We start from the raw sequence: 26,089 nt of genomic DNA, 5'->3' as shown, positions 1-26,089 counted from the left end.
TTCTTTTGGTAATTAATATATGCATATTACCTTATAACAAAACTTATATTGTTTAATTGTTCATGTGCCTCTGCAAATAAATTTTCTATTTGTTAAAAAAAAGGCTGGGCATTATGCCTTTCTGTTAGTACTTTCACAACAGTGTCCCATATATGCATCATATAGTGCAGAAAGTATTTTGGATTAACTTTAATTAAATTATGTAAAATTATCTTGATGTTTTTACCTTATAACTGAAACTTTACAATATGATGAATTATATTAAAACTTGTATTTCTCAAAAAAAATAAGATAAATATGAATTAGAACAACTACCATTTGTGTGGGTGGGTAACAATGTGGATTACTTGAGCTTTTTTATATATTATCAGGCTTAATTATTAATTACCAAAAATCACATAGAGACATGAGTCAGAGAATGAAGAACCCATGTTACATTAGATTTTTCAGTCATTGTTTTACATACAAAGATCCCATGTATTTCTGAACAAAACAGTGCTAAAGAATACTGTAAAAAGGACCAGAAGCCAAGGATGACAACGCGTTAAAACAGTCCACACATTTCACCTTATACTCTATTTCTAAATGCCAGTGTCCTCGGTGGTTTACATTGGTGCCTCCATTTTAATCCTGTTCCCAGAACTTCCTTCCAACACAAATTAGGTATTGACAGCTGTCCAAAGCACAGTTTCCTCATTTGTGACATAGAGATGATGCTTAAAGGACCCACCAATGTCATATGGCTGTGGTTCTCAGGGAGAAGAAGCTTGTAAAGGCGTGCAAAGGCACTGAGAACAAGTCCAACACCTAATATGCACAGTCCACTGACAGCATTGTCAGTAATGAAAATGATTATGTGAAAAAGAAAAGACGTTCAACTCCCAGCAGGGGTACCCACTCATGACTCAGTCACCCCACAAGTACGAGCACAGGGTATCCTGCCATCACATAGCCCGTGAGTAACAGGACTTCCAACAACACCAACAAGTTCCCCTGAATCTTTTTAGAATATAGAGAGATGCTTCAGTTTCCAACAATCCTTTCATGACTAAGTTTTTCTAATGGACTTAATAGCAAGAGAGGGGGAAAGTGCAATGTAGAACCACAAACCCCAATTTCTTTCACTGTTTACTCCATTTTATTTTAACATTTTATTTATTTGTCTTGTGTGCTTTGGGGGGTTGGTGTTCACATGTGCCGTAGCATGTAGAGATCAGAGGGTCCTGGGGATCGGACTCAGACTATCAGGCTTGGCAGCAGGCATGCATTTTTACCCACTTAGTCACCTCATTCAACCTCAATTTTTTTCCATTTTAAATTCATGTGAGTTTACAGAAATGCCAAAGCTTAAGTCTTCAAACATTGCATCAGGTGTTACCCTGACTCAACTAAGAATGAGAAATCTTTACTTCTAGAATGGACATTCTTGGTCCACTAATTATTTTCAGATGAAAAAGAAAAAAGAACATAAATATTAAGACTACAAAATAACATTACTCCAAGGACTAGAATGTACACTTTATCCAGATTAGTCAGCACAACAGACACTTAAAATGTATTGTGAGATGCCTCAAATGTATTAAAATTCAAGAATTCTCCTCCTACATGGCTAGCATAAATCATCTAAAACTAAAAATATACTGGGATATCAAAGCTGAGTACCAGCTCCACAGGTTTTATTTACTGAACAGTATTTATACATCATTATCATTTTAAATAAAATTGAAAGTATAACATTGTTTATTTACTAACCAGTCATTTATGAAAACAAAACATTAAACATGCTAAGTCTATAAATAGTATTTTGTTTCCTACAAACCCCCTCTATTAATGGTTATTTCCGTCTGAGATCACCAATCTCCTAAAACCACAGTCCTAGGTAATGACCATGCCCTACCCATGTTTTTAGAAACATAATCTTGGAAAATTCATTAAATGATATAAAATAAAAATATCGTATTTGCATTTAGATTTTAGGATGACCAACTCTATAGAATTGATTCTAACAAAATTTTCTAAAATAAAAATCATAGATCAGGCAACATGTATCACAATAATACTGAACTCAATATGGAGCCAAAGTGAATTACCTCTTCAAACTCAGTTATACTTGATGAAGATACAAATATGAACATAATAAGACTATATGCCAATATATAATATTAAAATACTTTTATAAATAATGAAAAATGAGAGTTTTCATTTGCAGACACACACACACACACCAAACCGAAGGTGTGACAGTTCTTTAGAGAAAAGTCTTCAAGGGGAGCTTCTCCTAAAACCTGATTGCCATCAGGATTTGTGATGTTGTAAGCCCTCACTCACTCACCAAAATGGAACTGCAAGCCTGTGAGATGGCTCAGTTTGTGGGGGCACCTGTCATCAACCCTGGGACCCACACACTGGAAAGAGACCAGTTCTTACAATCTGTCCTCTGACCTCAGTGTTTGAACTGTACTCGGTACACACACACACACACACACACACACACACACACACACACACACACACCAAATAAATAAATAAATATTTAACTTAAAAATGATTTGCTGTGCCATCTTACTCGTGTGGAATAAAATAGGTGAGTTTAAGACACTACTAGCTATCAGAAGTAAATTAGCGTAGCACTGAAAACAGAAAGTGAGTGAAATAAAGTACAGAATATATAAATATAGTAATCTGAGACCTTGCACAGGTATATAAGCAATTCAATATAGACAGTGTTGCCTTTTTTGGCAATGTGTGGTGACATGACTTTAATTGCAGCACATGGGAGACAGAGGCAAAAGGACCTCTGTGAGTTCGAGCCAGCCTGGTCTTCACAGGGAATTCCAGGCCAGCTAGGACTCCATGGGAGACCAGTCTAAAAAATAAAAAGAAAGAAAAGAGAAGGGAGAAGCAGGTGTAATTGTTTGCTCTTATTCAACAATTTCACTGATCTATTAGCTGGTGCACATGCCTGCAAGCTTAAAATAAGAAAAAGGCCATGAGTTCAAAGCCAGCCACAGCTACAAAGCAAGACCTGTATCACATAAACAAACAATAACAAAAAATCAACAGATAATTCACCAAAAAAAATATATAAATGACAAATAAGTATTTAAATAAGTATTCAACTTTATTATTCACTATAGAATACTAAACTTGATTTAATGTTAATTTAGAAATAAATGCCATGTAACTACATATCAACTGGGATGAAACTAAAGTTTGAAAGAAAAATAAATGAAATTATATGTACAGATGCATATCAAAGACAACTCTGTTAAACTGCTAAGAAGAATTTTTAAAAGATGACACAGTCCCTTTGGAAAGAAATTTAATGTCTTCTTAACTATACACTTAGCATATAACCCAGACATCAGATTCCTAAGTATGTGTATCCTTGGACAATAGTTTTGTATAAATTTCATGTATAATAACCTCAAACTGGAAATAAAGCAAATATCCATCTACCTATTTTCAAATTGTGATGTGGTTATGAAGTGAAAACTATTAAATAGTAAAGAATAATAAACTACTGATAGATAACAGCATTAGTAATGTCATGTTCTACATCAGCATAGAGTAGAATAAGCCAGCTTCCTATGATTAAATACTGAATGATTCCATTTGTACAAAATTCAAGGTCTTGTGCAATTGACCAGTAATGGTGAGCAGGAGATGATAGCTGCCCATGCAAGGTGAAAACGACAGGCAGGGCACAGATATTCTGGTACGACGGAGGTGCTTGGAGCCTTGATAGAGTAATAGTACATGAGCCCTTACGTTATCCAAAACCAAACTGGCTGTGCTTGGAGAGACACACAGTACAGCACCATGAAGGCTGATGCAGGAGGCTTGTGACTCTGTGCTGCCTCCACAGGGAGAAACATCAACCTGTGCACTTGTGAGCTTCCTCACTGAACTTGATCTTTTCCTTCAGTTTGAAAATGTAAAAGTAATGAACAAAATGGCTGTTTTCAGAAAATAGGTTTATTGACTAATTCAAACCCACATAGAAATGTCTAAGTTCACTTAGAGCCTATTCTTAAGCAAAGCTAACACCTCAGAATTATTTTACAACTATAATCTTACCTCCAATATTAGTAGATATATGATATTTTCACCATTGGTTTTGTAGGATCTAATCCATGAGGCTTTGGCTCTGCACAACACAATGGCATGCGGCAGGGCTGGGAAAGCTAAGCAGTGCAGCTCAAGGTAAGCAGGAAGCGGGAAGAGAGAAGGGGAGGGGCCGAGACACACCTTTCCATGGATCCCTCCAGCCAGCCTCCACCTCCTACCTTGCACCGTCGCCCAATGATGCCATCATACACAACAGAGATTTAATCTGTTAGGTCAGAACCCAAAGGACTCTGCCATTTCCCCACAGCCCATCAATAGTAATAAACTCCCAACTCACGAGCTCAAGGGAGAAGCTCATATTCAGCCCCTAAGTCAATATAACACATTTTAACCCCAAATGAGGTTAAGGGATAGTTCAACGGAAGCCCTCAAAATGGGACACGCTGCATGAAAGGATATTTACACTGGCAATATGTTACCAGACCCCTTGATGCTTTATTTTAAAAATAAATAAAATAAAATAATTTCATCGTTTAACTAAAAAGATTAGGGTTTTAACAAAAAAAATCTTCAAACTCAAGTAAAAGACAATCCTTAAAACAGAGAGGGGGGGGAGAGAGGGAGAGTGAAAGGGAGGGAGGAAGGGAGGGAGGCAAAGAGAAAGGGAGGGAGGTAGAGAGAGAGAGGGAGGGAGGGAGGGGGAAAGGGAGGGAGGGAAGGAGGGAGGGAGAGAGAGAGAGAGAGAGAGAGAGAGAGAGAGAGGAACAGACACAGGTCCTTTGTCACAGCAATGAAGCAGGTGATATACTTTCTGAGGCTATACACGAACTAGAATTAAAATGCCAGGTCCTACTGTAGAGTGACAGAGTGACTGTGAGATACACTTTATTTTCTATGCTAGATTTGATAGGGAACAGAAGATTTAGGTAGCTAAGCATATTTTCTCCATATAAATTACTGCCATTTATATATTGTTAACTGTCATCCTGGCCTAGAAGAATTGGCATAATGATTAATGTGCATTTGCATAATCATAACCTAAACAAGTGTTATAAGGTCTTCAAAATATTTAAACTGACTTAGAGTTGATAGAAAGAGAAAACATTTGAAGCATGGTTGTGTGCCCCTTTAATCCCAGCACCTGGGAGCCAGAGGTTAAGAGGATCTCTGTGAGTTTCAGGCCCGCCAGGGACACACAGAGAGGCCATATCCAAAGAGTGGGTAAAGACAGAAATGGTTAAACAAGGCAGCCCTTTTTAAAAATGCTTTTTAAAATTCTTTGTGGATTTCAAGCAGTGTTTCCACCAGATTCTGTCTGAGGCCCAGCGTACCTGTGCCCTCCTCTGCACCTCCTGCAGCAGCTCGGAATACTGGAGTTCTAGCTCCTTCTTCTGTCTGTGCCAGCAGCTCTCCTGGGCCTTGATCTGCTCCGCCACCTTGTTGAAGGTGTCTTCCTGGGTCTGCTGAAGCTCCCGCATTGTGTCAGACTTATTCTTACAGATATATTCCAGGTGACTGATCTAGAGACGAAAACGAAATATAGATTAAGGCATGGCATCACATGTGTGAATAACCTACATTCTCCACTATAATTTATCCCTAAGACACATAAGTATACTAAGTTAAGAAGTAAATAAAGTAAGAACCAGAAATTGTGGGGGGGTAAATCGGATAATTTAGCAGAAAACAGTAGAATATTTATACCTACACCATGAATTATTATTTTTCCCTCTTCTAATAAAGTAGCTTTTTCTGCAGTCAATTTTACAGAGACAATTTAGAAAACTATTCTTATTTCTAGACCGGAAGCTCAGGCTATTTCAGGTGTCTCAGTGAGAAATACAATATTTCAATGAAATTTACAATGCACAAACATGTTATACATACTAATGCAAAACATCCCTCCTAGTTTCTGTTTTAACAAACACTAAAAGGAAAATTCTTATCTTCTAACATGCATGTCAATTAAGGTTTTGAAGCTATGAGCTGCTATGAAAAACATCATCTCAGAGGCAAAGCACATATTTAATTTAATTTAATTACTCATCAGTCTGTTTTAACCCACTGTGCCCAGATTCACAGTCACAGCAGCATCCGTTCCTGACAACTTATTTCCCTATTTCTTATTCTGCTTCCCCTTGCCTTTGGTTATACTCTCAGTGTGCTAAAGATAAACTGCTCAATGACATAAGAGTTCACCTTGAAGTTGGACCATTTTGTTAATACAACATGTATATTTTTAATTCTTCTGGTCCTTTAACAGCAAATGTCATTGTAACTGAGATCTAGCCATTACACCACAATTTATTTGTCACAAACACAGTTCTGATCAGTTCAACAACCCCAGGGCAAGTAACAATATGTTAAATGGCAACACACATGACCTGGCACACCTCCTCACTTTCTATAGCAAGAGCAGGGCTTTATTCTGTTTGAGAAAGACTGAATTCTTAGGCTTATGAAATGGTAAAATAACTATAAACTCTACTGTTTTGATCTATAAAATATACATTTCCCCTTCTAAAGTATGTGTTGTGTTTTCTCACATAGTTTGTGACATTTGAAGAAACAAGTCAAAATGTAATTTAAAATTTTCTAAGTACTTTTAAAACAACACTTCATTTTTCCTAAGCAAAGACTTTTAAGATTATGTTTTTTGAATAACTACATCCTGTTTCTATTTTATGCTAACATAAAGAGTTGGTTTATTAATGTAAATGACTAAGTTCTTTGAATTGCTTCATCAGTAAGATTAATTTATTTTCTCTTAATTAGGTCCCTGTGGCTAATACTGGCTAGTAGTATTAGCATGTCCTGCACAGAAAGTGGAGCTTAGAGACTTCATACAGACTTCAGTCACATTTACATGCCCACAGCAATGGCATCAAACTGAGTTGTAGACAAGCCATAATTAATGGTACTGAATTATTAACACCCAAATTCTTTTTGAAATAAGATGAATGTCAGCCTCTCTTAATGATACTGTGATGTGGACAAATGTCACTGAATTTAATAGAGGTAGCTGGTGCCTGAGGACAGTTACCTTCTCATTAGCCCTGTTGAGGTCCGCAATGAGGGCATCAACATTCTCCTGCAAGACTGCACAGAGCTCAGGCCAGGAGAATTTATCCAACATGCCTTCTGGTTGTTTTATGAGCACGCAGCCTGCTACCAAGTGCTGATACAAGGTGTGAAGGAAGGTTAGCTTCTCCTGCAGGGAGAAAGGGCTTGTCAACTCCTGAATACAGACACCGTGGGAAGTGAAATACCTAACACAAATAGTCAGGAATTTATTTTTAAATATAGAAGGAAAATACTCAAGTTTCCGCTATTATCATCTGGATGGCCTTTTTCCTCACATTCAGAAACAAACACTAGATAAGATGCTGGGTGGTACTTGGGTTGGCCTTAAAACACAGCTGAACTTAATTAGACACTAGAAGACTGGGTCTATGATCCAGCTTGCTCCCGCTGGCAATGTGAGCACCTGTTTAGGTCTAAGTTTTATGATCTGAAACACAAAGTATCTGGGTTAATTTTTTTATAAGATATTTAATTTGAAGCCAATATAGTAATGCTATTATTTCCTACTTATATTTTAAAAAACAGATGTGAAGTCATAAAATGGCACTGAGATGAGAGTGTTGCTCCTCTCTAACGAAAGGCAGGACGTACCAACACTGTACTGCACACACACACACACACACACACACACACACACACACACACAGGCACACACGCGCGCGCCAGCTTTCTTCCTGCCGCAGAGACTCCACTCCACTTAGCACTTATAGGAAATCCAACCCGACACCCTTAGGCAAAGCACAGTGATATGAAAGATATGGAAGAAGGGCTCATTTGTTCTCAAACTTAGAGCTGTATGTTGTGTTCGGCACACTGGGCATCTGTGGGTGCTTAAGTATTACAAAGTAACAGAGAAATTTACAGTGGACATGCTGTCCAAGACCCATCTTCAACATTGACCAATTAGAAATATGTTTGGACTATGGCACCAACCAAGGACAATACGTGCAGTAAACATGGAACCCCTACTCAGATCTAGCCAATGGACAGGACATTCTCCACAGTTGAGTGGAGAGTGGGGTCTGACTTTCACATGAACTCTGGTGGCCCATATTTGACCACGTCCCCTGGATGAGGAGGCCTGGCGGCACTCAGAGGAAGGATAGCAGGTTACCAAGAAGAGACTTGATACCCTATGAGCAGATACAGGGGGAGGAAGTCCCCATCAGTCACAGTCATAGAGGAGGGGAGTAAGGGGAAAATGGGAGAGAGGTAGGAATGGGAGGATACAAGGGATGGGATAACAACTGAGATGTAATATGAATGAATTTAATAAATAATAAATAATAATAAAAAGTAATTAATTAATTAATTAATTAAATGTTAAAAAGAAATATGTTTGGAAAACCCTGTAAAAGTATATTGTTGTCCCAGTCACAACTGCCCACTGCTGAAGGACCTAAAGCTATTTACTCTACTCTAGAATCCAGCATAACCCTGACTTACCCTGAGCACACTTGAAGAACTTAGTTACTAAGATAACCAATAGTCCTCTCTATAGATACTTCATCTCAAAACATGGAACTCAAACGATGAAGTAATTGTGAAACTGCAAAATGAGCATTTTATGTGGATAAAATCAGTTCGCTCAAAATGTCTCAATATATCAGCAGGAGAAAAAACTTGAAAGAAGAAAAATCAGGAGAAAATGGAAACTATAATGTACAATTTTTTAAAATATAGTTTATTAAAAGTTTTGTTTTGTTATTGAAAATTATAGCAACTGTTTCCCTGAACATTTCAAAGTAAATAACACTAATTTGCCTGTATGCTATCTCACTTTTTCAGATACAGTAATTAAAATATAAAAATTAAGCAAATAAATAAATATAGTTACACCAAAAAAAAACCTGGATCAAGAAATAAAAACTGGCTGTGGTGGTGTACACCTTTAATCCCAGCACTTAGGGGCAGAAGTAGAGGATCTCTGTGACTTTGAGGCCATCCTGATCTACATAGTGAGGTCCAGGATAGCCCGGGCTCTGTAAAGAAGCCCTGTCTCAAAACACAAAAAGGAAAGAAGGAAAGGAGAGAGGAAAAGAGAAAAGAAAGCAGAACCTGCCGCTACAAATACACTTTGCATTGTTCCTTTATAAGCAGTTAAAGATGCCTTCTACGCTTCTACATGGGTCTGATTAAGTTCACTTACACACGTGTAATGCTCAGACACTAACACCCTCCTCCACACTGTTACTAACCATCATAGCTCTGCTCAAGGTGTCTTGTCCTCAAGGAAAACTCACTCTTGTCACATAAAGTGCATTTTGCTCAGGCTATGATAAACCCGCATGGTAGTCATCCATCTGGAAAGATCCAAAATCACTTTGCCCATGTGTTGATCACTGCCCAGCACTCCAGACCCTGGCTTTCCAATGGTCGGGCTTCCAGTTTCCTTTCCTCTAATCATTATCTGCTGTTCAGGGCAATTCCAGCCCCTTTGTGTGGACACAACTGAACCCCAGACTCTAAGGCTGGAAAGAATGTCTCCTTTTTCACTCTCTTGGCATTAGAGTTTGTATTTGCTGGAGAAATGAATTCAATATGCAGGAATGTAGAGAAATGAACCTACCAACTACTGGAGCTCTATATCACAGAAGTGAAAGAAAACTACGGACAGAACAGGCTCACACAGAATATGAAGTTTTATCATGATATTTAAGACACCTTTAACAGGACTGGAGAGACCGCTAGCAGAGCACTGACTGCTGATCCTGCAGGAGCCCCGGTTCCAAGTCCCAGCACCCGCACGCTGGCTCACACCTTTCTATAACTCTAGTTCCAGGGAATCTAGTTCCCTCTTCTGGGCACAAGACATCCACACTGAATACAGACATCCTCGCAGCAAGACACCCATAGGCATAAAATAAAAATAATTAAATCTCAAAATAATTCCAATACATTACTAATAAATACAAATGGATAGATAGCTATCCAGAGCATCCAAATTACAGTTTTAATTTTGCAAAAGTCTTCTTTTTTCCAAATTTCGTTAGTATCTAATAATAAGGAAAAGGAAACTGACTGGATATATTATTCTTGTTTTACAATTAAGGAAGTTGAGATGTTGGGTAACAAACCTACAAGGCTTGTCCTCAGCCATGCTCTGTGTGAATAGAAAAACAAGATCCAAATCCAAATCCAAATCCATTTGGTTAAAAAAAAAAAATTCTTTCCATCAAGCCTAGCTGTAGGATGACTCTGATTAGAAATGATGTCACTAAGTGGCAAACAGGCCAACCTTGACAAGACAGTAAAGAACGTGGCATCGTGAGACACGACAGATCCAAGCAGGGGTTGGAAAGTTGACGGTGCAAGTGACAAGGGCTGAACTGGGTTACTTTTGTTTTTCACAAATTAGGACAAGGAAACAGAATGAAAGAAGTGATTCTGCAGCTGTGAGGAGCATTTCAAAGTGTGTCACACAGAACACTTTTTAAATTAAACTACATGTGAGTAACACTGGTCTTTGGTGCTAGCTGGGGTGGTACCTCAGTGTCCTTCCGGAAGGCCTGGGACAGTTTCTGCAGTTCGCTGTCATACTGAGCCGCCCGGGCTTTCTCCTTCTCCCAGCAGTGCAGCACATTCTGTAGTTCCACTTTCAGCGTGTTTATGAGGGCCTCTCGGTCTGCACACTTAGCGCGTAAGTGACTTAGCTCTTTATGGACTTCAGTCAGCTTATCCTGAAGTTCCTGTCAGAAACACCAAGTAAAGAGGCTATACGGATGGCAGAAGGTGAGAGACACACAAAGAACAATACACGGTAAAATCCTTCAAAATAATCACCATTTGCTTATGGTGCTAAACATTCAGGGTATTTTACTGAATGTATTTTTCTAAATAGAATGTTTCCATTCAAAAATTAGAAAATTTGCAATGTTTAAATGAATACATAAATTTTATTAAAACTGCTTATTCCAAAAAGGTATTTAAAATGGGTTTTCCTTTCAACTCATTATTTTAAAAGAAAAGTTTAAAAAAAAAACCTTTATTAACACTTAAGAACACAGAAACCCATAAATCTCTTTATATTTAATATAAGGACATGTACTCACTCTCCAATGACATTCCAACGACTAATAGAAATCTCAAGAATAAGACCTAAAATTCTCCTAAACTATGCTATCAAAAGATCCATCCAAACCTCAGCTTCAACACCAGTACTATAGCATCCCAACATACTGAAAACTCAAATTTTGCAACATTGTCACTAAAACTAACACAGAAAATAAAATCAAATATTTTTAGAGCCTTAGTCAATCATGGTCTCTGTCCATTAACGAGCCATGATGTGCTAAAACCAGAGGTCCACCCAAACATGGCAGAAACTGAAACTACCCACGCGTGTGCTTAAGTCAAATATGCTCAATAGTTATCTAAAGCAGGACATTAAATCTCAAAGCATTTTTGTCTGTAATGTTATAAGTATATCAGAGAAATGAATTTTTCCTTTGACCAAAAGCATCTGATCAACAAAAAAAATGGATATGTGCATTCAAAAATACTTTGAAAATGAAAGCTTTACTTTCAGGTATCTCTGAAATAATCCCTTCATAATATATTTGTCTCTTAGCAAAAGCAAAAAAATTATCTTAAATTGCAATACCTTTATATTTTTAATGTGAAATTCAATTTTTTGTTTGGTAGAATCAAGTTCACTGGATGTCTTTTCCTTGGCGTCATTTACATTGTTTAGCTGATGAAAGAAAAAATAGCTTTTTGTCATTTCTACAAGAAAGAGTGACCCAAAAGCTAACTTTCAATTGCTTGCCATGCAGTTACTTAGGCATAAATATTTCAACAGTGATTGAGTCTTAGGTGCAACACGTCTTTTAGTTAAAGGCTATGTGGTTTCTGTCACACGCTCACCTGGCTGAAGAGACAGCATTCAGCCTTAAGCTGCCAGGGATGCTCTTTTTGTGCTCACTAGCTAGATAAAGGGTTTCGTTCTTACTGTAAACACAGCTTTATTCTTAAAATCCTACTGGACCGAATGCCAGAAGCAGTGGCATCCATAGGGGAAGGCGAGAGAACAGTGCAGAAGACTTGCTTTACATCAGGAGGGTAGTCACGGTCCCTCACGCCACATGACAGCTTCGGGGTCAGTCACACGCAGTCCTACTGGGAAGGCTGTGGCAGGTCATCAGTTGGTCCTGCACGCCTGTGATTTATTTTCTTTGACAGTTCATTCTTCTTTCTGTCAGCCTGCTCTTTTTGCTTTCTTTGCGGCCACCCCCTTGGTCTCCCCACTGCTGTCTCTGGCACTGGTTCACAACAAAGCACATTACTAAGCCAAAGCCTGCTGAGTCGACTTTTCAGCTGTGCTGAGGGTCATGTGACATGCAGCCTCCCAAATAACACTTCGCTGTGGGTAATATGCTCCTAGTTACTCGGCAGCTTCCAGGCCTAGGCCTCTGAAGAACTTCAAAACGACTAGCCATCCAGGTCGCCTTGTCTCTCCGGAAAGACACAGCAACATCTGTTCTTCAGAGAATTTAAATATTATAATGGCCACTTTTTTTCTTCTGAACAATTATAGGTGTTTTTAAAAGACTTATTCTTTCTTTGTCTGCCCTGCATACCTAAAGTAAAATAAGCCTCTCCCAAAGTGCACAAAGTGAATTTGCAGGTTTTGAATTACATAAAACAAAGAGATAAGCCCTCGGCTATGTGACTTGCCTGGGTCTACACCAGGATCTGTTGTTTCGCTAACTACTGTAACTGCTGCATATGCTAATTTGACAAGACATGACTAGACAAACTCTTCAATTTTTAAAACATGAATTCATAAAATATTGTAATACCCAAGAAAATTATTAACTCACACACATTAAACAATACAAATGCGATGACAGGCAGAAGCATGAGCTTTTTTAATCTGCAAATTAACAGCTTCCAGGCTACATCAAACAGACATTTGTTTTTAAAAACTTCTGACAACACTTAACTCCCTTTAGAGCATGAAAATTAATTTCCCCTTCTTATTAAGATTTCTGTGGTTTATAAATCCTTACACTCTTGACCAAACCTAAATTCTAACAGCTACCCACAGATCAGAAACACGCTGGCGTTAAACCAGCACATTTCACTTAAATCCTTGCAGAGATAAGTTACTCAGGCCAAAAAAGTGACAGGATCCTTTCATTGTGTGTCCGGAGAATCACAAAATGGGAGTGAGACACTACTTTAGGCCACACTTGAAGAAAGAGCAGTGACAAGTGGTTTATTATTTCTGTATCTGTGAAGCTGTCAATTCAACATCCCCAATCTTTTTGACCTTTGTAACAAGCAAGGGCTGCATACTGGTACTGCCCGAAGGCCGTGTGTGGAGCCAAACAGTCCACGTGTTACCTCATTAGACGCGTCTTCCAGCTTGTTCTGGTAATCTGTCAAGGTCCGCCTCAAAGTCTCAAGGACAACAGAGAAGCTGGGAGGCTTATCTTTGTCCTTGTGGATGCCTGGAGAAAAATGTGGGATGAAAACACACCCTTAAAGTCACACAGGCACAAAAGCCAAGCAACCAGTAACAGAGACGTGACAATTAGTAAGAAAGCCAAAAGGACATGAAACACTGAACGCAAATCTATTCTCCAGGTACACGGCTGTACTGCCAAGTACTGATACGGCTTCTAACCAAATGGCCAAGTTAAAACTCATGGTATATTAAGTTCAAATATTTTTCAGCCTTATCAAGAAGCTTATCTTCGCCCATAACTCCTAAGCAGCAGCAGGGTTTATATGTACCTATTATCCAACAATTGAATCATCTCTACTTGCACTGTTTAGAGGAATTATGTAAACTTACTTTCTGTGTTTCTGATTAATCAGGCATTTTATAAGAAGTTATTTTGCTTATATAATAACTTCTGAACAATTTTCTATTATACTTAGAAATAGTCTTTAATACCTATAATTTTCAAATTGGAATTTTAAATAAGCAATAAAACACTACTAACTACATAGTGCACGCCATATTTTAAATGAAATCTCAATAGCTGATATACATTATAAATATGAATAATTCTATATTATACCCTCAAATTGTTTTAATGTAGTTGGGATATAAGTCAAATAAATTGGACCAATCAAAGTTACATGGTCAAGTATAATTCCAAATATTATGCCAAAAGAATGAAAAGTTGAGTTTCAAACACTGGATTAAGCTGATTATTATTTACCATCCTTTAATTTTTAAAAAAGTATCAAAATTAGTCTGAAAATATTCACGCAAAAAGTATTTTGCATATCTTTTTATAATTTCTCCTCATATTTCATAATCAAATATTTCACTGTACAAGAAATATCATCAATACGGAGCAAAATGTTAAAGAAGCACCATAAGCTGGGCGCTGTGGTGCAATGTTTACTTCCAGCACTCAGGAGACAGGCAGGCAGGTTTCTGTGAGGTGGAGGCCAGCCTAGTCTACCAAGTGAGTTCTAGGCTAGCCAGGACTAAATAGTGAGACCTTGTCTCTAAAGACAAAAAATAAATAAAAGAAGCATTTGAAATGCATCTGCTACAGTCTACTCATTCACATGACTAATTGACTGAATTCCTTCTGGGTATTAATTTGGGGCATTTGACATTTGGAAGTAAGGTCAGTGTAGTGTCTGCTCATATGATACGAACGTTATAATAAGAAAAAGAGGTAGTGAATACACAATGACACAGCATCATTCATCCCATTTTTCAAGTATTTAAGTGCTGGAACTCGTAAGGGACAGGAAAAAAGGGAATACATAGAAGACGGGAGAGAACTTTCAGTCAATGATAAATCAACTTTATTTATCTCAGAATATTGCTGATAGTTATAGCTTTAATTTGGAGAAAATATTGATAAAGTTAAAACACTTATCAACCTATATATAAAATATTATATATATTATATATAATATATTATTAAACATATATATAATAAACTACTTACAGCAAGAAGAGCCATGACACAATCAGGAATTATGTTTTGACTATTTGTATTTGGCAGCCTTGAAGAAGACAACTTTCCTACCTTGATGCATCTGAAATTCTGAATGTCAATCAATATCTACCATATCTCATCATTATCAACTTAAAACATCTATCTAGACCTAAAAACATGTTAACTCCTAAACATCTAAGCTTAATTGTAAAACTGAATTATCTGGCCTTTAACCCCATCAGAGACTGACTTGCACTTCTTGTTTACTCAGATAATTCATTTTATTTCTTCTCAAGTCTCAAGTTTCTGATGGAGTTGAAGACCAGATAATTCCTGATTGTTTTGTGGTTCTTCTTGCTGTAGGTAGATTGTTGTATATTTGTGTAATAATATAAATGTATATGTCAAAAAATAAAAGACAAGTTAAAGTAAAGCTAAAATATTCAATTTAAGAGGCAATATGAAAGCAATACTTACCCTAAACAGAAAAACTACAAAGACTCTGAGCCACAATAGTGGAACAGACAGCATTGCTAGGAATGGCTCTGAATTGGAAAGGTGATTATTATAACTTTTCTCCAACATATTTTTTATTAAGTGCTTGGGAAATCCATACAATGCCCCCTGTTCATACTCCCTTCCCATCCTGTAAGGTCCACCCTCCCACTCCTGCGCCCTCCGCCCCAAGGAAAAAAAAATACACCAAGTCCAATTTGTGTTGACTATATACTCACTGGAGCATGCTCAAACTCCCAGTGGCCAGCCCCTTATAGAAAACTGAGTCCCTCCCCACCTTCACCCCCACCAGAAGCCATCAACTGGAAAGAGCTATATTTCAGCACCCTTATCACAATTTTTAAGGACTTTCTTGAACAGCTTCATGTCTGAACTGTTTCTTTTTTGGAGGTGGAGGATGAGAGTAGGGGGAGGGGAGAGTTTAGCATAGCAGCCTTCAATGTCTCTCATTCTCAGTTATGAGTCTGTAGATGCCAGCCTGCTGATAGCAGCCAGTGGCAGCATGGGTCATGGACATCAACACGGTTTGGGTGGCAGCACAGATCATGACATCAACATGGCCTCAGGCAGCAGCACAGACCACAGATATCATCACCATGGCCTTCAGCAGTAACACAGACCATGGACATCAACCCAGCCTCCAGCACCAGCATAGACCATGGTCATCACCATGACCTTCAGCAGTAACACGGACCATGGACATCAACCCAACCTCCAGCACCAGCATAGACCATGGTCATCACCGTGGCCTTCAGCAGTAACACGGACCACGGACATCAACCCAGCCTCCAACCAGCATAGACCATGGTCATCACCATGGCTTTCAGCAGTAACAATAGACCACCATGGACATCAACACAGCCTCAAGCACCAGCATAGATCATAGACCTTGGTCATCACCATGACCTTCAGCAATAACATGGACCACAGACATCAACACAGCCTCGAGCACCAGCATGGACTACAAACATTAACATGGTTTCCATCAGTGGCCCAGATCATGGCCTCCAGTGGCAGCATGGACCAAAGACATCAACATAGTCTCCTGTGACAGCTCTAATTGAGAGTCTTACTGAATATATTTTTTTAGCTGCTTTCTTAGACAAGATTAAGAACTATAATTTTGCCACTGCACAAAGTAGGCTATAAATAAATCATTCAAAAACAGCCAGAAAATATGCTAGATTTAATGAAAATTTACTCACAGAAATTCAGAAGAATAAAATCATCAGAATATGGACATTTATGGGCCAATATGCCCTCTCCTTACTGACCTATGCACACATTTGTATATTACATAAATTTAATTTTTTCTTAAAAATGTTCATAAAATAAGGTTTCCTTGAAATATAAATCGTTCTTTATTGTACTACCAATGTCTATTATAAAATGAATGACTATCCTTAACATGACAAAATGCTTATAAGTAGGGAAGAGGATCCTAGCTTGTTTAACCATTTCCCCAATTTTATTTGGGCCCCTACAAAAGTATTATTTTTCCCAAATGAGCCAGAAGAAACCTTAAGAGAAGAACATCCCACTTCCTTTAAGGGGGTCGGGTAGGTTTTTGGTTGCTTTCTTGGGCAACAGAGGGTTATTATCAATGGGAGTTGGCTACAGGTTATTATTGGTCTTATTTAGACAGAAAACAAGGTTGTACTCAGAGATGTCTCTCTTTTCCTTTATCTTACATTCTTAGGTTTGGAGATAGGGGTTGAAAAGAAAAAGAGTGGAACATAGAAATATATAGGGAAGATAGAACAAAAAGTAGATTAGCGAATCTACTCCTCAACTTAATGCCTCAATTGTCACTCACAAGGTTATTTGTAATTCACTGGTATAGAATTTTGTATATAGATGAAAAATAAACTTAATTTTAGATACAGTGGTACAGAATTCAAATGTAAGATTATTCTTCACACATTTTATATATATGATATATATATAATTGTTTTGGTTGCTTTTATAGTAACTTCTATAGTAACAAACAGCTTTTATAGTAACAAAGAGAAACATACTCTTAAAAAAAATAAATAAATAAATGGCTACATAAGGAACACTTTATATTTCAACTCAAAACAATCTGATTTTTTCCCTCCCTCTCCCAGTGTATGTCTCTGCACACAGAAGCCAGCCTGAACTTTCACGCTCTATTTTATTGTGTAAAAAGTGGACCTCTCATTCTCCTAACACTAACACACACACACACACACACACACACACACACACACACACACACCAGGCCATGTTTAAATCCAAGCAATGTGATGTACTTACTCTTCTAACCCTAAGTACTCCGGAAGCTGAGGCAGGAGGATGGTGAGTTTGAGGCCAACCTGAGCTAGAGAAACTGTCCTGGTTACTTTTCCATTATTTTGATGAAACACACCTAGGCAAGTTTTAGGATGAAATGCTTAATTGGGCTCACAGTTCAAGAGAGTTAGTGTAGCCGGACTTTGCTACCTTGCGGGTTCTTCTTTCTTCCACCTCTCTCTGGCCCTTTCCTTCTTCCCTTGTGGTCCCTAACACCAGCTATGAGAGAGACAGGATAGAGAGGAGAGGAAAGAGATCCTGAATCAAGAAAGGGGACAACAACATCGTTAGACTACTTCCTGTTGATTCGGTGTGTCAAGCTCCTTGGGACAAGTTTGATTTTTCAGCGTCAGGATATCTAATTTCTTCTTTTATCTTTTCTTTTTCTTCCCTTTTTTTCTTTCTTTCTTTTAGGTGTTAGTTTGCTTGCTTGATTGATTGATTGTTTGAGACAGGATTTCTCTGTGCAGCTGTGCAGCTCACTTTGTAGACCAGGCTAGCCTCAAACTCAGAGATCTGCCTGCCTCTGCCTCCCAAGTGCTGGGATTAAAGGCATGCACACCACCGCCCAGTTTCTTGTTTCTTCTTTGCACACAACTACTTATAAAAAGAAAAGCTGGTCTGCCCAAAGTTACAGGTGTGGCTGCATGAGGCTGTGCTACTCACTGGGATGTGCTTAGGGCTCTGGGGAGCATCTGGGTGAAGCTCCAGCTGAAGTTAGCTGAAACAAGGGGGAAAATGGAGCCACTTTTGGACATCTCATTATCTGGAAAAACTGAGACCCAAATGGAACTGATATTAGTTTGTAGGTCAGCAAAGTAGGAGCTTACACAGGTCAAGTGAATTTAACTTTGGCTGAGGTCTCTCTAAGATCTGTAGGTACCTGAACTCACCTCAGAGTTACTTCCTTTATTTGGAATACAAAGCTAGAGGAGACAAAGGCAGCGTCAGGGGCCATGTACATTCAGGACTTCGGGTGGTAATGTTACCGATGACAATCAAATATGAAAAAGCAAAGTGGGAGTTACTAGAACTTTTATCTACTAAGATACAAGTGAAAATGTGCATGCTTCTCGGCGGGGAGGAATGTTAAAATTGGTGCCTCTGGAAAATAAAGTGATGGTTCCTCCCACTTCCGCATTCAACTGGCACGTCTAAAGTAAAGTACGGAGCTGAAGAACTAGCACAGAGCTGGTGTGAGCACAGCCCCACCTTCCGTAGCAGCAGTTAGGGATGGTTTTATTACTAGTGTTGGAGTAAGCATTCCCAGCAGCTCGAACTGACTAACTCGTCCTATCTCTCTACTACAGGCAACCAAAGCAATTGCTTTCAGCTGGTAGGACAATAATAAATCTTCATTTCCCCACTTTAGAAATACATCATTTCTAGCTCTGTATCATAACCTAGTCGATAAAAACACTGACAAATTTTCCACTCAAGAAGGTATCACATGCTCTACTTAGTTTCCACTAAGTTAAAAGTTCTGCTTAGCAGCATAGAGGAAACTTTTATGATTTTGGAATGATATGGTCTCTAAAGATAGATATTCTCCTTTTAAGAGGTAACTTTGGACTTCCTACTGGTCAGCAGACAATAAAGGTATGGTCACCAATGTGCCATGTGACCTGGTGTGGACCATCCTAAAACAGTTGGTGACAGACTCACCAACCAATAAATTACACTCAGTCATCACATGAAAAAGTGTCACACACAAGACTGGATGTGGAGTCATCCTAAAAGCCTAAGTTAGTTGCTTGGGCAAGTAATACAGATCCTACAGTTCTCATTGCTATTGTACTGTCTCCTCACTCCTCAACCACACCCTTGATGGTTGGAAAGTTCTCCTTGACCAGATGACTAACGGGGAGAAATTAACTTCAAAGGTGTTTTTGATATGTTATGCTGATGCCACTCAAAAATGACAGCTTCAAGGGCACTGTATCCCTACTTGAGGATGGCTCTGAAAGACAATAAAGAAGTTTTCAGTATGGGCAGAACATCTAGTAAAGACTTGACTGCAGTAAGAGGGTTATAGCTATAAACACGTCAGTTTGTGAGCAGTATCTAAGCACTTAGCTGAATAGTCAGAAACTCAAAGGGGCATAAAGAGGAAATTGGTAACAGGGTTGTAGAGAAAGAGTATGTGGACAGCCTACTCCAAATAGGCCATGTACCCAGCTCCATGTCATTGGCAAACAACCTTGATAATCACAAAGGCAAAAGGAAGCAGTCTATGGATACCAGCCAACATCTTTCCCTTGACACCTGGTCCCATACTCAACTGAACAAGGGAGTCATGGCAGCCAGAATGAGGGTAATCCTCTACCTCAACAATGTGTACTTTGAATCATGTTGGCTCTCTGGAATATACCTCCTTCTGAGTACCAAGTTACCAACAGCAAAGACCAACAGTGGGTCTATCACAGAACATCATTCGTTGGGGAAATCAGCCAACTACCAGGTAGCAACACAATTATGTTGAGCAATTTTCACCATGAAATGGACAGTGCTTTGTTCTTAGTAAGACATGTATGTATCATTTTTCCTTCCCTGAAAATAATATTTCTGATGAAGTCACTATCTGGGGGGCTGGAGAGATGGCTCAGAGGTTAAGGGCACTGACCGTTCCTCCAGAGGTCCAGGTTCAATTCCCATCAACCACACAGTGGCTCACAACCATCTATAATGTGATCTGATGCCTTCCTCTGGCCTTCAGGTCTACACGCAAGCAGAACACTGTATACATAACAATAAATGTATTTTTAAAGAAAAAAGAAATCACTGTCTATAAATTTACAAAACATCTTATTAACTACAATGTGTTCCAAACAGCATTACTTCAGAACCAGAGAACTGACTTTATAATGTAAGAAATGAGGGAATGGTTGGCTTTCATAGAATTCACTGTTCTTCCTGATGCCTTCACTCTTGGAGTATCTGGCACTCACACATACACACACACACACACACACACACACACACACACACACACACATAAAATTAGTCAAATGGCTTTTTGAAAACTCATGGTGTCAGGCAGATTGCCATTTTCTGTATGAGGTTAATTCCCTCCAGGAAGTGATATGCTCTGAACCGGCCATCAGTGCATGGTGTTGCTTCCCTCGCTGTCAGGATCTATGATTCCTGAAATCAGATGTTGGGAACACAGTGGCTCACATCACTATTACTCTTCACGATGCAAAAGTGAAGGGTCTGTTTCCCTTCCCAGACTTAGTCTTGGCTGCTTTAATTCTTAGTTCTCAAGAAAGAATGCCCTCAGAATGAAATACAGCAATGGTTCCATTAACGTCACTGATCAGACTGCCACCTAGTCTCCACACGACAGGAAAACAAAGACCAAAGACAGGGAAGCTGGTATTTATTATCAAGCGGAAGTTAGTAGTCAGAAGGAGTACGTCTAATATGCAGGAAACACCACAGAGAGCCTACTGCTACATTCATGTGTTACAAATGTTAGTGAAACCAGTAGCATATGCCTTTAGTCCCATCACTTGCAAAAGCAGATATCTGTGAGTGGAAGGCCAGTCTTATCTACATAAGATTTCAGGCCAGCTAGAACCACACAGTGAGACTGGGGCTCCAAATACAAAGAGTTAATGGGTGGGGGAAGGAAAGCTCACCACCTACAGGCTATAGATGTCTCCAAACACCTCCACAAGTTTCCAAATACGGGAGCTGCTGGGGGACATTTCTCACTCACACCACTACAACTGTGGAGTAAAAACATGGTGAGACATGGCAAGCAAAAAAGAAGGCAAACAAACAGAATTCTACCTAAAAATGGGCAGCTTAGATGCAGGCAGAATCAATGTCTGAATTCTGCCAAGGCAGGGTAAGCAAGTCCTCAATAGTTCCTGCCTTACAAATAAGTCTGGCAGAGAAATTGGGCCAGAAGGCCAAAGATGATCCTCTAACGTTATAGAGAGTGTTGGGTGACTGTTCAGGCAGTAAACTGTCTCAGTCATTTTGTTCATTTTGGAAGCTGCTAACCTGCACTGCTGGTTCACTCAGGAATTTAAGTTTTATTCCTTCTCAAGACTCTAAGAGGTGTTGAAAAACAGGTAGTTTAGTTTTACAATCAAGTTTAGTTGGTTAGCGGATAAGATCTTTTTAGATCAAGATAAAGGAATCAAGTTAATAGAGATGAGATAGGATAGATATTGAATTTCATTCAGAAATTTAGACCCAACAAGACAGGAAAGACATTTACTTCAAGTTTGACAAATACAAATAGCCAAATCACTCTGAATGTAACATTTATAGAACTCATGATAATAATCACATGGTTCTCCCTGCTGTATGTAGTTTGTTTTATGCATGTGTAATAAAATAAATGTATATGAAAAAAATGAAAATAAGTAAAAACTTCAAAAAAAAGAAGGCAGGGAAATTCAAAGAGAAGAAGGCAGGCACATAGAAGATTGTTGGCAATGAGGAGCAATCACTGTGGCACTGACACACACCTCTAACACACTGTGAGGAGATGAAGCCAAAGAAAGGGCTTCTATTTTGGGCCTTTAACCAAGGTACAAGTGTCTAAAACCAAACACTCTGACATTTAAGGGCATTCTTTGCATTAGCGAAAGTTAATGACATATGTTGTCATATGTTTTTATAAATGTTTGCACAGATTTGATTAACATATTACAGTGTTAAGTAATCTTAGAAAAACCACTCCATAGGACTCCATGAACTAAATCTGTGAGATCTACAAGTTACGGGACTTAGGCTGGTATCCTCAGTGAACCGGGGGATTGCAAGAGAGAGCACATCGGCAAACAGCATGAACGGAAATTGGTGTGCTGCTCCACCCTCTGTGATCCCAAGAATCTCTGGCTATGGCACTTCCAACAATGTTCACAAGAATAATCAAAATTCTAAAATCACAGAAGGTCTGAAAAATATTCTTACATGAAAGAAGTCAAGGAAGAGAAAAAAAAGAAAAAAGTCCATTTTTTTCTCTTTGCTTTCCTAAAAGCACTCCCTGAGACTTCCCAATCTATTCTCAGGTGACATTTATATGCCTAAAAGCATCCAACTCTGTGGCTGTTCTTTGTGTGTGTTTGTGAATTTAAGTATATCCATCATGTGAATGCATTACCAGCGGAGGCCACAAGGGGGCATCAGATGCCCCAGAAGTGGATCTGAACCACTGAGCCTCTAGTCCCCCTGTGGCTATTGTTTTCATGCGTGGTTCTTTAGTTTCTTCACGTAGAAAGAATAACAGTATTTCTACATATTACACATTATTTCCTCAAGGAGAGAAAGTCAACCACAGTGAGAATTCAAGACTGAACCACAAGGAAAATCTCATGAAGTCACATTCAGATGTCTGCCAGCTTTACAGCACAGCGAACACTGTATTAGAAGAAATATTACATTTGAGGCGAAAGACTGCATGGGCTCAAAGCAAAAAATAGCCCTTCCCCAACTCTCCATCCCCACCAGGAAAAACAAATGGGATTTAAGCAGTACTGTTTCAGTATCAGTAGCAGGTATAGAGCAGAAATAAGTGTCCCTGACTAAGTACAGCCCATCTTCTCCACTCAGGGTCAGTCTTGCTGGTGACTATTTACCAAGAGTTCCCAGAGACTACTATAATTCAGAAAAACTTCATGTCTACATTGATAACTACAGAAATTAAAATGTAAAACAGAATTAGCCATGGTATTGCATACCTTTTCTAAAAAGATTTGTTTTTATTATAACCAACATTATGGATGGTTGTGAGCCATCATGTGGTTGTTGGGAAGTGAACTCAGGACCTCTGGAAGAACAGCCAGTGCTCTTAACCACTGAGCCATCTCTCCAGCCTTTAATCCCAGCGCTCAGAGGCAGAGGAAGGCAGAGCTCTATGAGTTCGAGGCCAACCTAGTCCACATAGAAAGTTCCAGGCTATCAAAGGCTACGTAGTAAGACAACAAACTTACTCAAACAAGCAAGCAAACTAACTAACTGAAAATTTTCAACGTTCTTTTTAAATTCATTTATGTTTTTATTCATAGTCATTAGCTTTCAAGTGACTACATTGTGCCATATACTGCCATATATATTAATGAATAAGGGACAACTTAGATGTAGTAAGAAATGCACTAAATAATGTGTCAGAAACATGTGACAATAATAGGTACTCTGGCACACACACACAAAAAAAGCCCATCAGGAAAAGGAAAGAGGTGGTAAAGCCAAACACATGAGAATATGCAAATGGGTAAGTTTCATGGACACTTGATCATGGCCTTGAGGGCAGTAGGAAAGAGCTTTGTGGATATACTCCACTAAAACAACAATAATTTAAAAGGTCCTCCATAGAAAACTAAGATAAGAGAATGCTTGGTGTGTTCAGGAGCAGGTAGGACGCTAGCGGACCTGAACTCAGGCAGGGGCCTTAGCAGCATGTGAGGGCAGTGGATAAAAAGGATAAAAGTTGATCACTGCTAGCACTTGGCTTCTACAGGAAGTGCAAGGCCTGTGCAGTTTAGAGCAGAGGAAATCCATGCGCTACCAAGCTTTGCTTTTGTTGTTCTCTCCTGGCTCTATTGAAAAACAATTGACTGTGAGTTCAGGTTATACAATGGTTTGTTGTATATTCATCACACTGTGAAGTGATGCTTACAATCAAGTCAATTTACACATCCACCATTATACATAATGACTCTTTTGTGGACAGGGGAGGGCACTGAGGACACTTAAGATCTAGCTCCTCCACAACTTTCAAATATACAATGGATTACTATTGACCAGAGTTCTGAGGCTACAGAGTAAGAGTCAAAAGTGACTCATCTTTTAAGTGACAGTGTAGCGCTCTCACTTCCACCCAATACCCTGTCAAGAAGGCGAACTAAAAGGGAGCATGGATGTTAGCACAGGAAGACATGTAACTATCACACTGATGAGAAAATAAAGGTAAGCCTCTGTGTACATAAATCTTGAGCATTCCTGGACTAACTCAAACTTTGCTCGCCTGCTACCAGAAGACAGACACATGCGTTACACTCACTTCAGAAAGCGTCCTAAAATATACAACCCCAAAGCTTAAACACTGGGTAACTACTGTCAATGTCAACTAAGATTGATTCATGAAAATAAGTTTCAATCATTTCATCTTGATTTTTCTATTTATCACTATTGTGCAGGGACACGCACAGGCTACCGCACATGTGTGGAAATCACAGAACAACTGGGAGTCTCTTCTTCCAGTGTGGATTTGGGGAACTGAACTGAGGTTTTCAGGCTCCTGCAGCTAGCTCTGCTTACCCACGGAGCCATCTCACAGATCCCATCATTGCATTTGAAAGAGCATGCTCTTAAACAGATATGTACCCAACCTTGCCTCTACATCTCAACTTTGGATTACTTTTCTTGAAGCCCAGGGTAGTTGCAGAGTGTGTATTGAAGTTAAAGGTACATAGAGGGATGAAAGGAAATCGAACTATTGCCTGCTTATCATAACAGCTAGAGGAAGTCTGAGAGCTCTTCTCGAGCTAACTGATCACAATTTGTTATGAGCTCTAGGATGAGCCACCATCACAAGAAAGTCAATTTGAAATAGACTTTCTCTCAAAGATCTATATACCTAGAGATGTAAATACAATTTTTAGGTAAAAAAACATATGTGTCCTCAGAATAGTATAGGATATTTTTAGTAGATCATACTCTCTGTAAAATGGTAAACAACAGAATTACCTAATATTTGACAGCAATTACTGAGAACAGCTCAATACCTAATAAGCAACTTCTTCAGTTTAATGTTGTATATTTAAATTAAAAACCAAAGAAAGCTATGTGATGGTTTAATAAAATTATAGCTAAAACTATATGAAGGATAAAGCAGACTGAAGAAAATAAACAACAGGTATCTGGCCTGAGCAAGGATAAGTAGAAACAGAATCCATTATAACAACAATAATAACCATAATCATAATAATAACAATATAGGGATGAAACAGATCCCATGTAGTATGTGAGTCAGTAGGAAACGGCACCATCACAACAGCTCATTCAAAGAGAATCTACTAAAGAGGAACGCAGACAGGCACAAAGTCAATAGTGCATCATGACAGACCAAAACAGACAAGTTGAAAACACTGCAGTCTGCAAGAGCCCCACCTATGGCACAGGACCCAGCTGGTGCAAGGTGCAGCTGCTGAAAGGAGAAGCTACTTCAT

At 38.8% G+C, this 26,089-nt stretch overlaps 1 protein-coding gene across 7 annotated transcripts in view; it reads right to left on the bottom strand.

The window, feature by feature from the left end:
• The window catches only part of CCDC171 (coiled-coil domain containing 171), a 304,004-nt gene that overhangs the window by 188,758 nt on the left and 89,157 nt on the right, over positions 1-26,089 (bottom strand). For 6 of the 7 annotated variants that reach the window (XM_084777633.1, XM_084777632.1, XM_084777634.1 and 3 more), the window contains 5 exons: positions 13,504-13,610; positions 11,759-11,848; positions 10,644-10,844; positions 7,115-7,282; positions 5,403-5,591 (listed from right to left, as the gene is read on the bottom strand). In XM_084777633.1, coding sequence (XP_084633759.1) covers positions 5,403-5,591; positions 7,115-7,282; positions 10,644-10,844; positions 11,759-11,848; positions 13,504-13,610 — 755 coding nt within the window. The remainder of the gene's footprint in view (positions 1-5,402; positions 5,592-7,114; positions 7,283-10,643; positions 10,845-11,758; positions 11,849-13,503; positions 13,611-26,089) is intronic. The other variant, XM_084777635.1, reaches the window with a different exon arrangement.

This window comes from Acomys minous, assembly GCF_964271855.1.
Source record: "Acomys minous genome assembly, chromosome: 1".
NCBI classification, from domain to species: Eukaryota; Metazoa; Chordata; class Mammalia; order Rodentia; family Muridae; genus Acomys; species Acomys minous.
Note: the sequence above shows the minus strand (reverse complement) of the source record. Positions and strands in the feature narration are given on the sequence as shown.